The 13,895-nt window shown below is 43.5% G+C and overlaps 2 protein-coding genes across 2 annotated transcripts in view; both read right to left on the bottom strand.

Moving 5' to 3' along the window:
- Positions 1 to 2,604, bottom strand: part of uvrag (UV radiation resistance associated gene) — a 176,493-nt gene extending 173,889 nt beyond the window's left edge. The window contains exon 1 of the mRNA XM_037688147.1: positions 2,500 to 2,604. Coding sequence (XP_037544075.1) covers positions 2,500 to 2,604 — 105 coding nt within the window. The remainder of the gene's footprint in view (positions 1 to 2,499) is intronic.
- A 6,759-nt stretch (positions 2,605 to 9,363) lies between these two features.
- dgat2 (diacylglycerol O-acyltransferase 2) overlaps positions 9,364 to 13,895 on the bottom strand; it is a gene marked incomplete in the record, with an annotated part of 91,035 nt that continues 86,503 nt past the window's right edge. Inside the window, 3 exon segments of the mRNA XM_037688145.1 lie at positions 9,364 to 10,639; positions 11,659 to 11,843; positions 13,441 to 13,615. Of these exon segments, the coding sequence (XP_037544073.1) occupies positions 10,485 to 10,639; positions 11,659 to 11,843; positions 13,441 to 13,615 (515 nt within the window).

Genomic DNA, 13,895 nt, shown 5'->3' with positions numbered 1-13,895 from the left:
CTCTGGAGGTGTCAGAGCTCCAGAGAGGAGGAGGCCGACTTCAGCAGGAGCCAGTCCGAGCAGGAGAGCCTGTGGTCGGACAGAGGATGGACGGAGGCTGGGCTGACTCTCTGGAGGTGTCAGAGCTCCAGAGAGGAGGAGGTTCAGGCTGTTTCAACACGGTGTTCACGTTGCTGCATGCTGAAGAGACTTGAGCATCATGAAATAAAGAAAAGGACACTCTCACTGTTTATCAAAGACGCTGGTGGTTCTGATTTCTGGAGTAGAAGGAAGTGGGACGAATAATGAAACTAGTGTTGGATCAATATTTAAACACCACAAATTGTCTGAAAACATTTTGCAGCGTGCCAGTGAGGCTGCTGGTGCAAATTCAAGCAAAGGTGTAAAACCAACATGCTTGCGTTTTGATGTATGAACTGTAAAGAGGGTTGAAGAGAATGAAGAGTAAATAAAATGTTAAATCTGCTGCCAGATGTTTCTGAGGGTCGCCATGGTAACCGCACACCTGCTGCCACTTCCTGACTCCCAAATTCTTGAGACAGACAAATACAGAGTGAGAAGTAAACCACAAAAACAAGCAGTCGTGTTAAATATTGGGCTAAAACAAATGAATCTGACAGCTGTGGTGTGCACCCTCTCCAATCTGAGATTTGAGAGAACACCTCAAGTAAAGTATGAGAAAGAAAACAGAAACACCTGCTCATTGAAGTCTCAGGACACATGTGGACCAGGAAAGGTTGTAGGACTAAGACGAGTTTGTTTCCAAAAGGTTTGATTGTATAAAAACTATCAAAATGCCAGTTCAGTGATGTAATATCCAACTTTCTGTGCCCCATTTAAACCTGGAACGGTGTTTCTACGGTGAAGCATGGCTGAACTGGAGAGCTCTGAAGAGGACTGGGTTTTCTCATCTGCGTTGAAAATCATTTTCAACTCATCTCTTTTTATTTCTCGCAGGTTTTTGCTCATTTTGTCTTCACAACCGAACGTCACCGCACACTGCTCCCAATTAAGTCCTAAACTTTGGTTTGCAGCAGTTATATCGGCTGCATGGTGGATCAGTTGGAAGAGCTGCTGCCTCTCAGCAAGAAGGTCGCTGGTTCCAATCCCAGCCCGGGACCTTTCAGGGTGCAGTTTGCACGTTCTCTCCATGCTGCGTGAGTTTCCTCCCACAGATCAAAAACATGCATGTTAGACTGATCGGTGACTCTAAATTGTCTCTAGGTGAGAGCGTGAATGGCTGTTTGTCTCGTTTGTCTCATCTGTGTCTCTGTGATGGACTGGAGACCTGTCCAGGTGTCACCGCCTCTCGCACACATGACCCCCATGACCCAAAAAGGACGAAGCGGGTAAAGATAATGGATGGTTGGAATAGTAAAAATATGTTTTTTAAATCTACTATGAACGGTTAATGTGTCCTTAAATTAAAAATGTGTATGCAAAATGTGTGACCGTCTTCCCACTACCATACTGAAGAGCCCAAATGATTAAATAAAGTTGATCAACAACAACAACGTCCACAGAAGAGCCAAAGAGAAATCCAAAATGTTTGATGTCTGGGCGTTTGCACACAAATACATGACGTATGCCGATAAAGACGGGTCGAGGTGAAACTGTAACGTTGTGGTCTAGTTTGTCCAAAAGCTCTGTCTTTATGGTGTCCCGCCGTCTCAAGCTCTGATGTTTATCTTTGACAGCCGTCTTAATCATTCACTTGTCTCTTTTATTTACATCTAAACTTGTTCAAATTTGTAAGATTGTACGAGTCCGACATTTTTGATTACCTACACAAACTACTGCCTAATGTAGACCATTCATGTCACTCGAGCTTCTACTTGATTCTCAGTGAATTCAGTGTTTATTTACATCGAGCGCGTACCCGTACTTCAGAGAACCGACTAACTACTAGAGTAAAAGCTTTCAAACGATCCATTTGGTCTAGTATAAGCTGTTTAAAGTAGATGTACACAATGAGTCTCTTTGAAAGGGCAGTTAAATGACGACACTGAAACACAATGAGACTTTGCTGTCGCTATTCAGTCAATGACTGCATGAATGAATAGTTTTCTCATCGCCTCTGATGTTTATGCAAATTAAAGTACCCCAAAATGCCAGATAATTAAAATGCTAATAAAAAGTCTGGAGTGACCGTTATGTCTGAGCCGTCACACATGTAGTTTAAACCGAGCAGCTTCTAAACACAGTTACACAGTTACCCGACAGGACGGTTGATGACCCCGTGTTAAGAATAAAACGCGATCAGAAGTGGTTAAGGGAAACATGTAAAACATGTAAACATGTAAAACATGTAAAACGTGTCCGAGCGGCCGCGGTTGGTTCCTGTAAAGTAGCCGCAGCATGCTAGCTGTGGCTAGCGGCTCTGACAGGCCCGCCTGGCGGCACCAGGAGCTCCCGCCGTGGGGCTGCTCCACAGCGCAGCAACGCCGCTCCAAGTTCTGCTCACTCCGTACCTGAATTAATGCAGAAGTTTGCATTTACCTGCTGGGAGGTGAGCTCTACGTGCAAGGCTCGAGAGGTTGAAGCTCCAGAGTTTGTGACAGAGGCGGCAGGGATGGCAAGGACCCGACCGCTGATGGAGCTCATCCTCCTGTCGGCTTCAAGCGAGTCCCCGCTTCATTCAACAAAACGTCCCATCCTCCAGGTGTGGCTCAGCTAAAAGTTCAAAAGGCCAAGCGCGACCATTAAGGACGTGTAAGCACGACTGTTGCGAGGCTACAACAGCTGTCAGCTAACCGAAGGGACGTAAACAAAGTACAGACTACGGTTAGTTCGGAAATCCTTCCCTAGCTAGGTGCTACGTCACCGAGGCTTGTGATTGGCTCAAATCAACGTCTGTCAAAAGAGGCGGGGCTTAGTTCAGACAAGTCGTGCTCTCATTGGTTGCGGTGTCTGTTCATCTTCCAGGAAGGAGCCAACTTCCGTTCAAATCTGTCAAATCTCTGAGAAGTTGCACAGAACAGCGTGACATGCAGGTGACGTTAAGGCGCAGGAAGATCAATTCATTTTATTTTTTTATTAGAGCTTTTTTGTTTGTTTGTTTTTTAAAGTGCACAAAATGAATGAAATCATACTTCCTATTAACAGACTAAGTTCAATTACATAGAAATTTTTTAGCACATTTTTCGCACTATTCTACTACGACTATCACATTCTCAAGCTTTGTCCACTTACAAAGACTGTTGACTGAGAAATATAGATGATAAATCAATATAATACATGATACTCTAAGAATATTCCAAACCCTTTATTGTTGGTGGGGAAAGGCTTTTTAATTGAAACTTTTGTCATTTTTAAAAAATATATATAAATAAGTAGATTACTTGTTATAGACCCTTCTATCATATTTCTCAATTATTATTTTTTTTGTGCAACGTTTATCAACGGTTTGCAGAAAATCATAAAATAGTAAAGACGAATAAATACTGTAAATAAAAAAAGCTTTAACTTGCGTGCAGTATCCCCAAATAACCACCAGGGGGCGACTGTAGCCATCTGCAGTCATGAACGCACAATCAAAGGACTTTGTATTTCTGATTGATTTGTGCTTTCTGTGAATTTGAAATATTTGCCAGAAGACCCCCTCCTTCTTTTAGATGTATTGATCTGTTGTGGTCCATATCAATACAAACCAGTTTTCTGTGGCAGAAAGGAACCACTGAACATCAGTTTGAACATTTGTACTTCACTTCTTTTATGTTATTGGGCCCATTACTTGTTGCCGTGCTTCAAAGATCCAACTCAGTGTCGATATAAAATAACACGAGCTGTCATCAAACATTCGGGACTTTTACAATATTTACCTTTGCCGAGTTGTGATTCAACTCAACAAGCTATACATTTTCTTACAGGATTAAAATCATACAATATTTTACAGTGGGTTGCAAATGTACACCACCACCTTGCATTCTTTCTATGTAGTCCTCTCATAAGCTAGAATTTAAAGGGAGATTTATTTCGATAAATAATATATCTACACAAAATCCTTCAGAGTGCATATTTATTCATCTTCTTACCTGCAGAAATTAAATAAGATCCACCTGTTGGCAGGTAAATGATCTCAGAGTAAATACACTTGTTCTGGCTTCCCCAGAATCAATATCAGTCAGGGACATCAAGAAGACCAAGGAACCCTCCACATAGTTCAGAGACAAAGTTGTGGGGATGTACAGATAAGGAGTTCCAAAGAATATTCCAGATTCTAAACATCTGCCCATAAGACCTTTGAAAGCTGCAGGAAGCTGGGATTTTTGGAAGTGTGATGGGAAAAAGACACCGCTTGAGAAAGTAAAATGTTTTTATTCTCTTCCCCAAACACATGGACACAACTCAGACTTTTAGTCCATCAAGAATGCCATGTCTGTTGCAAACTTAACATCTATCATTGTGCGGAGAACACCTTCTCCACAGTGAAACGTGGTGGTGGCAGCATGATGGTGTGGGATTTTCTTTATCAACATGACTGGAAAATTTGTCAGAGTTAAAGGGGAACAAAAACAAGTAGAGCAACATATATAGAAATGTTTGAGGGAAACTTTGAGTCTTCCAGAGATTTGAGACAGGGCCAGAGGTTCACCCTCCAGTAGGACATTGACCCTAAACACACCAGTGAAGCAACACTCGACTGGTTTCAGACAGAAAATAAATAAACAAACAGTTAAATACCCTGTAAGTGTCCAGTCAAAGCCCAGACCTCAGTCTAACTGAGAATCCCTGCTGTGATTTAAAGCATTTTGGACAAAAAGAGAAGGAGCTGCAACAGTTTGGTCACAACGAATGCACAAAAATTTCAATAACTTAATGGACCAAACTCATGGAGGCGTAAATGAAGAAACTTGCAGCTGTAACTGTTGCAAAAAGTGCTATAGAAAATATTGAATTTAATTTTTGTTAAATTATTTTGTTTATCATCCAATATCTATTTCATTTCCAAGTTTTTAGGCAACAAAACAGAGAGAATGTGAAAGGGCTGGATATCTTGCCACCCCACCGACTGTATCTAATCATTTTAAAACATATATAGAACTGAGCCAATTAAAGTTTTAAGTGGGTTAAAATTTAGGTCCTTTACGTTTTTCCTTCATGTTATCTCAATTTTTGTGAAGTTACACAATGAAAAGTAAGAATTAAGTGAGTGTCAAAACAAAAGTTTTGATATCTATTCTTTATGTACATACATGTCTTTACGGTTGTCTTGTGCACAAGCGTTGGCTTTTCTGCATTCAAAGTCCATTATCGATGTTCCTCCCACACATTCTGTGGCAGTGACTTGACTTCATTCACTATTTCACACTTCCAGTAAAATTGTGGGGAGACTGACTCCAACAGATTTCTGTGCAGCCTTCACCACTCTCTGCAAAGCTTTTCTTTCTGCAGCTGTGCAGCCTCCATGCCACACGTTGATGCTGGAGCACAGGATGCTCTCCACTGCACACCTGTAGAAGGAGGTGAGGACTGAGCTTCCAGACCAGCTCGCCTCAGCCGTCTGAGGAAGTAGAGTCTCTGATGAGCTTTCTTGATCAGGCTGGTGGTGTTGTTGCTCCAGCTGAGGTTGTTGTTCATGTGTACACCCAAGTACTTGTAGCTGGAGACCACTTCCACTGCAGATCCTCTTATGTTCAGGGGGGTGTAGATGTTTTTGTTCCTTCTGAAGTCCACAATCATCTCCTTTGTCTTCTTCACATTGATGTGAAGGTTATTCTTTCTGCACCAGCTCTCCAGGTGTTCCACCTCCTGCCTGTAGCTGGACTCATCATTGTTTGTGATGCATCCCACCACCACAGTATCATCTGCAAACTTTACAATATGACAGCCTGGATGGGTAGCTGCACAATCATACGTGAGCAGAGTAAACAGGAGGGGGCTCAACACACATCCCTGAGGAGAGCCAGTGCTGAGGGTTATGGTGGAGGAGGAGAGGTTGTGGATCCTCACTAACTGTGGTCTGTTTGTTAAGAATCTAGTACCCAGTTGCAGATGGAGGGGCTTAGTCCTAGTGTGGATAGTTTGTCCATCAGGGTTTGGGGGATCATGGTGTTGAAGGCGGATGTGAAGTCCACAAAGAGCATACGGACGTAAGAGTTTTTCTGCTCCAGGTGGGTGAGAGCAGTGTGGACCACAGAGGAGATTGTGTCCTCTGTTGATCGGTTCTCACGGTATGCATACTGATGAGGGTCCTCGTTAATGTTGATGGTTGTTTTGATGTGAGTCATGACCAGTTTTTCAAAGCATTTAGCGACTATCAGGGTGAGGGCCACTGGCCGATAGTCATTCAGACCAGTCGCTGTAGAGCTCTTTGGGACTGGGATGATGGTGGCAGTCTTCAGGCAGGTGGGAACTGTTGCCAGAGTAAGTGAGGAGATGTCAGCCAGCACCTCACAGAGCTGATCAGCACATTCTTTCAGCACATTCCCGGGGATGTTGTCTGGGCCAGTTGCTTTGTGAGGATTAATCCTCCTGAAAGTTCTCCTTACTTCTGCTGAGGTCACACTGAGAAGCTCTTCGTCCAGTGGTGAGGCGAGTCTGGTGCTGGGTGGTCTGTTCAGGTCTTCAAATCATGCATAGAACTTTATTGAGGGCATCAGGCAGAGATGAGTCCCTTGGGCATTGTGCACCTCTGCCTTTACAATCTGTTATGCATTTAATGCCCCTCCACATGCTCCGTGGGTCCTGTGACGTGAATAGACCCTGGATCCTCTGTGCATACATGGCTTTGGCCCTAGCAACCAGCTCTTTCCTTGTCCTTCTCAGCTCCTGTGAGTTGCCAGACCTGAAGGCAGTGTCCCTGGCCAAAAACCTCCACATCTACACATCTAGACATCTGCGCTTACCTTAGAGCAGGGGTTCCCAACCTTGGTCCTTGAGGAACACCATCCTGAATGCTTTAGTTGTTTCTCTGCTCCAACACATGTGATTTTAATTAATGGGTAATTAATAGGCTTCTGCAGAACATGAGGAAGTAATTAACTCACTGAATCAGGTGTGTTGGAGCAGGGAAACAACTAAAACATGCAGGATGGTGTTCCTCAAGGACCAGGGTAGAAACAACAAAATATGCAAATATTACCACAAATATCAAATGTGTACCCAAAAATAAAATAAATAAATAACGCTCCCATATTGTGGTGCGTACTATGTACCAGAACTTATGGTAATCAGTTCAGAGCGTTAACACTGTACACTCACCCTCCAATACAAATAAAATCTTGTCGCCATTAAAGGATCTAACAGCCAAATATGGAGTCAAAGACAAGCTTAAGAAAAACTGCTGGTTGAGGGAGGCCGGTCCTGTGGTGTATTTTGATCCTGGAATGTTGCTGGATTTACATTCCTCTTGATGTATTCCATATAGCTTCATCGGAGCCGACAGCCACCTTGTCCGTCCCTCCATGCGTGATGTGAAGCCGTGCAGGAAAACGAAGTCCATACCGGACACCAGGACGGTTCCGCAGGAGTCGCCTCACCTCGGTGAACACTGCTCGTGCCTTTGCCACGCTGAGTGTGTAACAGCTGCGAGGAAGATGGATGATTCTTTGAAGCGGATCAGGCCTCTGCTGCGTGCTCGTTGTAATATCTCCACACAATCTTGATAATAACTCAGCCTGGCCACGATAACTCTCGATTTATCATCCGGCGCCTCTCCTGCCCGGTGTACGTGATCGATCAGCAGTGACTTGTCCAGCTTCCGCACCTCCATTTGCATTTTGGCTGTCACTGTAGGGGTGCACGCACCCGGCAACTCAGGAACTCCAATAATCCTAATATTGTTACATTTCATATTCCCCTCCACCGATTCAAGCCCTCTTCTCAGCCCATCCACCACCATCCCACACAGAGCCTCCACCTCATCGGAGCATAAAGACAGCCGTTTTCAGCCTCTGTTACACTTAGCTTGACTTGGTCAAACTCTGCTCGGAGGCCCGCGGTGGCACCAGCAACCTCTGCTCTCACCGCCTGCAACTCACTTCTAACAAAATTAAAGACATCAGAGCCGCCTTCATCTTCATCCTAATTATTGCTGTGACTTCAGATTTGATTGAAGCCAGAATGTCTGACCTCAGTCGACTCGACTGTCCCTCCAGAGCCTGGTGGGGCCGACGCGCCAGCTCCACCTGCTGCACTCGCCGCCTCAGAAACACGGTGGCCCGAGGCTGTAGCTGAGACAACGGGTCACATGGGCAGAGACCCCACAGCAGCTTTAAATCTTAGGTTAGAGGTCATATTACAGCTCCGTCGAGTGAATGATGCGACGACACAAACCTCAGAGGCAGAATCCAGCGCGGTGGCAGCGAGGATGTAATTAGAAAAGGCAGTTTATTCAGCAGAGTTGACAGGAGCCTGGCAAAACGCCGTTTACCAATCTGAGGCCATCTTGCATCTTTTGTTTGATTTTGTGATCTCATTTTTCTATTGTCCTCTTGTATATTATGTGCAGCACTTTGGCCGAGAACAGTTTTTAAATATGCAATATAAATAAATGTGATTTGAGAAGATGAGCCTGGGTTTGCAGGCCTGTTAAAAAGGAGTCATTCCTCTCCACCGTCGCCCGCTGCCTTGTGCTCGACTATGAAGGATTCAATTAAACCTGCTGGTCTACTTGGATAGTATGCTTAATTGGCATTTTGTAAGATATTAAATCTCACTGTTGTTTCAGACACAGCTGAGTACAACCAGACTACATTTTTAGGGCAGCACGGTGAAGCAGTGGTTAGCACCGTCACCTCACAACAAGGTTGCAGGATCGACTCCTGGCCTTTCAGTGTGGAATATACATGTTCTCCCTGTGTGATACTCCGGTTTCCTCCTACAGACCAAAAACATGCGCGTTAGGTTCGCTGGTAATTTTAAATCGTCTCTAGGTGTGAATGAGTGGTTGTGCCTCATTTGGCTCCATGTCCCTGTGATGGACTGGAGACATGTCCAGGGAGCCCCCACCTGTCAATCAATGACTGCTGGAGATGAACACAAACATCCCGGGATGAGGAAAGGAAATAATGAGTAAAAAAAAATAGATGAATCAATGGACGCGCTGCACTTGGATCTGAATGTGAAACTGTTTTGGACTGAATTGGATCTTGTAATTTTATGATTTGGACAGAATTTTTTCTTTTCAAGAACCAAGATAACTTCAGTTTTATTCTTAACAAAACTGAAATTTAAAAAGCTGCAGTAATTGTTGTTCAGGGACTTTAGCCGTTGTTGGAACATCCCGAGTATTTAAATGTAGTTGTGTAGTTGGAGGCGTTTTAGTACCGCGTGTACCAACCGCGTGTTTTATGAACGCCAGTGAGCCGTGCTGTAAATTCAAAGAATGGAAGAAGGAAAAAGAGACAATTTGCACAAATGTCCTGAAAACTTACAAAAATTTAATTTAAATACAAGACATGATAGCTTTCATTGTAAGGTGTTGATTGGTCCATTTATTGCACGAGGATTAAACTGCTCTTTAAAAGTCAGTGTCGAGACCAGAAAAAAACTTTTCTTCATTGCACTTTCCAGTTTGACAAAAGCTTACCCAGTCTGATGGTTACCAGACAAAGACTCTGTGCCTTTATAACGGGAAAAGACCAGAAACACCTGCTTATACTGAATAACTTATTACAAATAACTTGCCAAGAGTAACCCATTCGTTTTCATCGATCTCACACAAGGGATGATTACAGAGCATCGCCTGGAATCAAAAATCAGGCTCAAAACCACTTCAGCTTTACAACCTGCTGCTCAAAATACTTCAAAAAGGCCTCAAGGTACAAGAAAGTTCAGGTCGTCATTGCACAGATGCCAGAAAAGGAAAAACTAAGCCAAGCAGTACAATGACTTTTGTTCAGAGCACGTTATCAAAAAGGCACTTTTCTTAAGACGCAGTCTCCAGACTGGAATACAAAAAGTGCGTAAGAAAAAATTCACAGTGGGACCGAAGCTGAAACAGGCTTCATCGTTTCTGCAAAACACAATTAATACTTTATGGCTTCTTACAATCACAGGCAGCAAAAAACTTTCACATGGGATGCACATCCAGTAGAAATCAATGCACATACGGTACGTCTTTGGCTCAATCAACGTTTGGGCTGATGTTCAGTGGTGCCTTCCACTTGCATTGTTCGTGCACTTGGCTTGTAGGGTCATACAGAGATCACAGACCAACATACAGCATGACTGCACAGGTAAAAGGCAGTGTTGCTCAAAAGCTCTGTACGTAGCTTCATAAAGTGGAGTTTAACCCCAGCTCAAATATTATGTCTCTTTATGGAAGTAAAGGTACAGATTTCAACAGAAGAGGTGGTGTCACTTTGTCCAGGCGAGTCCAGCAGTGACGGGACTGTTGTGGAGACGTCCTGAGCGGGAGCTTTGTTTGTGTTGAATGGAAGCAGAGGATCTTTAGCTACAGTCTGCAGGTGAACAGCTTCACAGTCCAGAGACAAACCAGCCACCGGGACAGTTCGGGGTTTCAGGAGCTGCTCGTCCTCTCACTGGACGTGCAGGACGTCACTCTCTTTCAGACCAAAGCGGGTCTTGTACTTGTCAAAAAGGCTCAGCAGGGACCGGAGGTACATCCCATGGTACAGGTCCACCATCGCCTCAGTCGGGTTCTCAATTTTTGGCACCGTTATTGGCTCCCCGACTAAAATAAAACACAAATAATTATGAAAAAAATACTATAAAAAAATACTGACTTTCTGCTGTTTAACTTCTTTAGTAGGTATTGCACAGAAAATATACATATTTAAAAAACTACAGGCTTTGACTTAGATGCAGAACAAATGTCAAACTATCTGGTGAAAAAAAAATATGATTTACAGAATCAAAACCAAAAATTTACAGAATCATTAAAATAATCTACTTGTATACGTTATCAGATGGTATAAAAAGATGATCCAATTCATCTCCCATCCAGTTTTGATTCTAAAATTATTTTTCACAGCTAACACTTTGGTGCAGCGTTCATCTCTGCTGGCATCAGCAGCAAGAATGTAGCTTTTAGCTGCGTTTAACCATCACCTGCCTCCAAAGATGAAGCATGTCTGTGTGGTAGTAGGAGAGAGTCATCTTTAACCCATACTTCAAGGGCTAACAGGTCGTGAGCAATCACAAAAGCTCCAGTTCTCTCTCACCATCGATCGATATGAAACTTTGCCATGAAAGGCAGACGTGAGCTTTATGGAAATGTTTGATAAAGTGCAATAGTTGTACATAAACTGACATTAAAGCATCCACTGGTCTGAGCTGGAATCACACAAACTGCTGGTCCAGCTCACCGGACCAACAGTTTTGTTGATGTGACAGTCCCGTGGGTTTGTTCGCTCTCCGCTGCCACTACAGCAAAGTTCAACTGAATCGCTCTAAAAATGGCAGAGTTATCGTATTTCTTTCCTTTAGCTAAGGCGGCCATCTTGGATTTTTGATTTGGATTCAGTATGCGACAGGGAACATTCTCGGCTATAACCTCACCAAATTTCAGCTCTGGATGTGTAAAAACGCCTGAGCTAAAGGCGTTTAAAAGTAGAGTTGGTGGCCATCTTGGATTTTTGATTTGGATACAGCATTTGATAGGAAACATTCTCAGCTATCATCTTACCAAGTTGTTGCCAAATGTCCCTAAAATCAATCAAAACCAATAATCAAACTGTTAGTCCAGCTCACCTATGGTGGTGATGGGGTTGGAGAAAGGCAGGATGCAGAAGGAGCTGCCGTAGAAAAGACACGGAGCAAAGCCCAAGATCTTCTGCAGCCTCTTCTGCAGAGTCCTCCAGCAGGTCCCCTCCTCAAAGATCACCTGCTTGTAGACGTCGTTCTCCCCAAACGAATACACAGGAACCAGGTCGGACCTGAGGAGAACACGGGGAGGACGTGTCCAAATTCATAAGAAGAACACAGAAAAAACTGAAGTACTTCTGTTCTTTGAGCTGGCGTGGTCTCCGTTTACGTAACCTCCGTTGTTCATCGTGTTTTTACTGATGCGTGCCGTCATGTCCGAGACTCTCCTGGCTTTGAAAACCTGGATCGCACTATAACACGCCTCAGCGTGGTCCATGGCAGAGCGTTTGAACCAGTCTGCACGTCCCACGTTTGGGTGGCAGTCGAATACTCAGGAGGAGCTTTGGTTTGTTGCGTCCGGCCCACAAAGTTCAAGTTGGGTCACAGAAAAACAGCAGCACCTACGTGCAGCGTTCTCCAGGGGATCAGACGTGTTTTTGTGCTGCACAGACCAATAACGACCAAGGGTATTATGAAAAGTGGAACTCTCTGGACTGAGCAGAATCCACAGTGATCTGGTCTAAAACTGGACCAAGAGACTTTTCACGAGACGACGCAGAATCAACACATTTACCTCCTCAAATCATCATCAACGATGTTCTAAGATTAAAAACAACTTTCTGTGTGAACGACGAGTGTTTTCACACAAAAACAGTTTTACAGTTTACTTTTATTTTCCATGCTGGTTTTGTAATCCGACTACTTCTGAATACTTGGTGCCATTTTAGCCTCTCGTATATGAAAACGTTCAGCTCATTCGGGAGCTACGATTTGATATTTTGCTAAATTTATACCGTTTTAAAGTATATTTAACTTTATTTAAAACATATTTTCCTAACCGATCTGCTCGATTCTTCAAATAAAAACTTTGCCCGCTTTTAAATCTTTAGGATACTCACTATTTTTACTCTTCTTGTGCTTTTTTTTAGCTTTTAGCTACCAGTCAACCACTTTGAGCTTCTAGCTAGCCTTTTGCTACTTTCAGCATTGCCTAGAAAAAGCTGCTATTAGCTCGTTTTTTGCCTTTTGCTACTTTAAATAGGTTTTCCTACTTTAGGCTTTTAGCAAGACTAGCTATTTTAGCTAGTGTTTTCTTTTTCTCAGTGTTTTGTTTTTTAGCTTCTTTTGAGATTATGCTTTTTTCATTCAAAGTCTTTTTCCAAATTATTTAATCGGTTTCAACATCATCCCCATTTATATGCATTTAAACACATCTGAGATATAGCAAGTGTGCAAAATGAGCCGAACCTAAAGCTTTAAGCTCATGTTGCTCTGGACGAAGGTCCTCGTGACGGCATGTCTTTCTCCAGCGAGCTCTAAGCTTCTTTAGACAAGGTGCACCCAGTGATGTGGTTGATAATCCTCCATTGTTTGGGCTACTGATCCAAACCAAGTCAGCTCGTCAATGCAGTTTATAACCGAAGCCGAGGGCAGCTGCAGGTCAGCGCACATACGGACCTCTCCAAAAGCCCACGACCTGCCACGAGGTGCTCGCACCCTTCACACTGCACATTAACAGATTTAGCCACACCCTCCCTGGGCATTAGTTTCCCTTTCTTGGAGGAATAAGCCAAGATTTATTCATTCCACCGAGTCACCGCAGAGGCAAGAATGACATTTTGCCCACAGATTAGGTCAGGACTCGGTCACATTGTGGTGCATTCTCACCCTTTCTGCAGGGCCAGGCGAACGAAGCCTTTCCGGTTCTTCAAGGTGACAGAATTCATGCCGGGGGCACAGTGCAGAGACTCCGCTGCTCCTCCGACAACAATGACCACAGCATTTCCTGTTCCGTTACACGACAGCAGGTAGTCGATGGAGTTCCTGTTCACTGGGCAGATGCCTACAAGAGGAAGGAGATACAGAAACATGATGTTATTTCTGCTGCCAAGCTACTATGTGAATACTATGACTTCAGATTTTTGTATACTTTATAGTTGTCTAAATATTTCATGGTTTACAAATATTTTCCTCAGAGATTTCAATTCCTCCTAAACATTTTCTCTGAAACTTGCTTCAGAACGTTTTATCTTCTTAAGCTACTTTTAATTTTTCAGCCACCATTCTGCTACTTTCAGTTTATAGCTAGCCTTTGCCACATTTAGCTTCTCTTTTGCCACATT

The sequence above is a fragment of the Nematolebias whitei genome, chromosome 14, assembly GCF_014905685.2.
Source record: "Nematolebias whitei isolate Nwh7 chromosome 14, NemWhi1, whole genome shotgun sequence".
Classification (NCBI taxonomy): Eukaryota; Metazoa; Chordata; class Actinopteri; order Cyprinodontiformes; family Rivulidae; genus Nematolebias; species Nematolebias whitei.
Note: the sequence above shows the minus strand (reverse complement) of the source record. Positions and strands in the feature narration are given on the sequence as shown.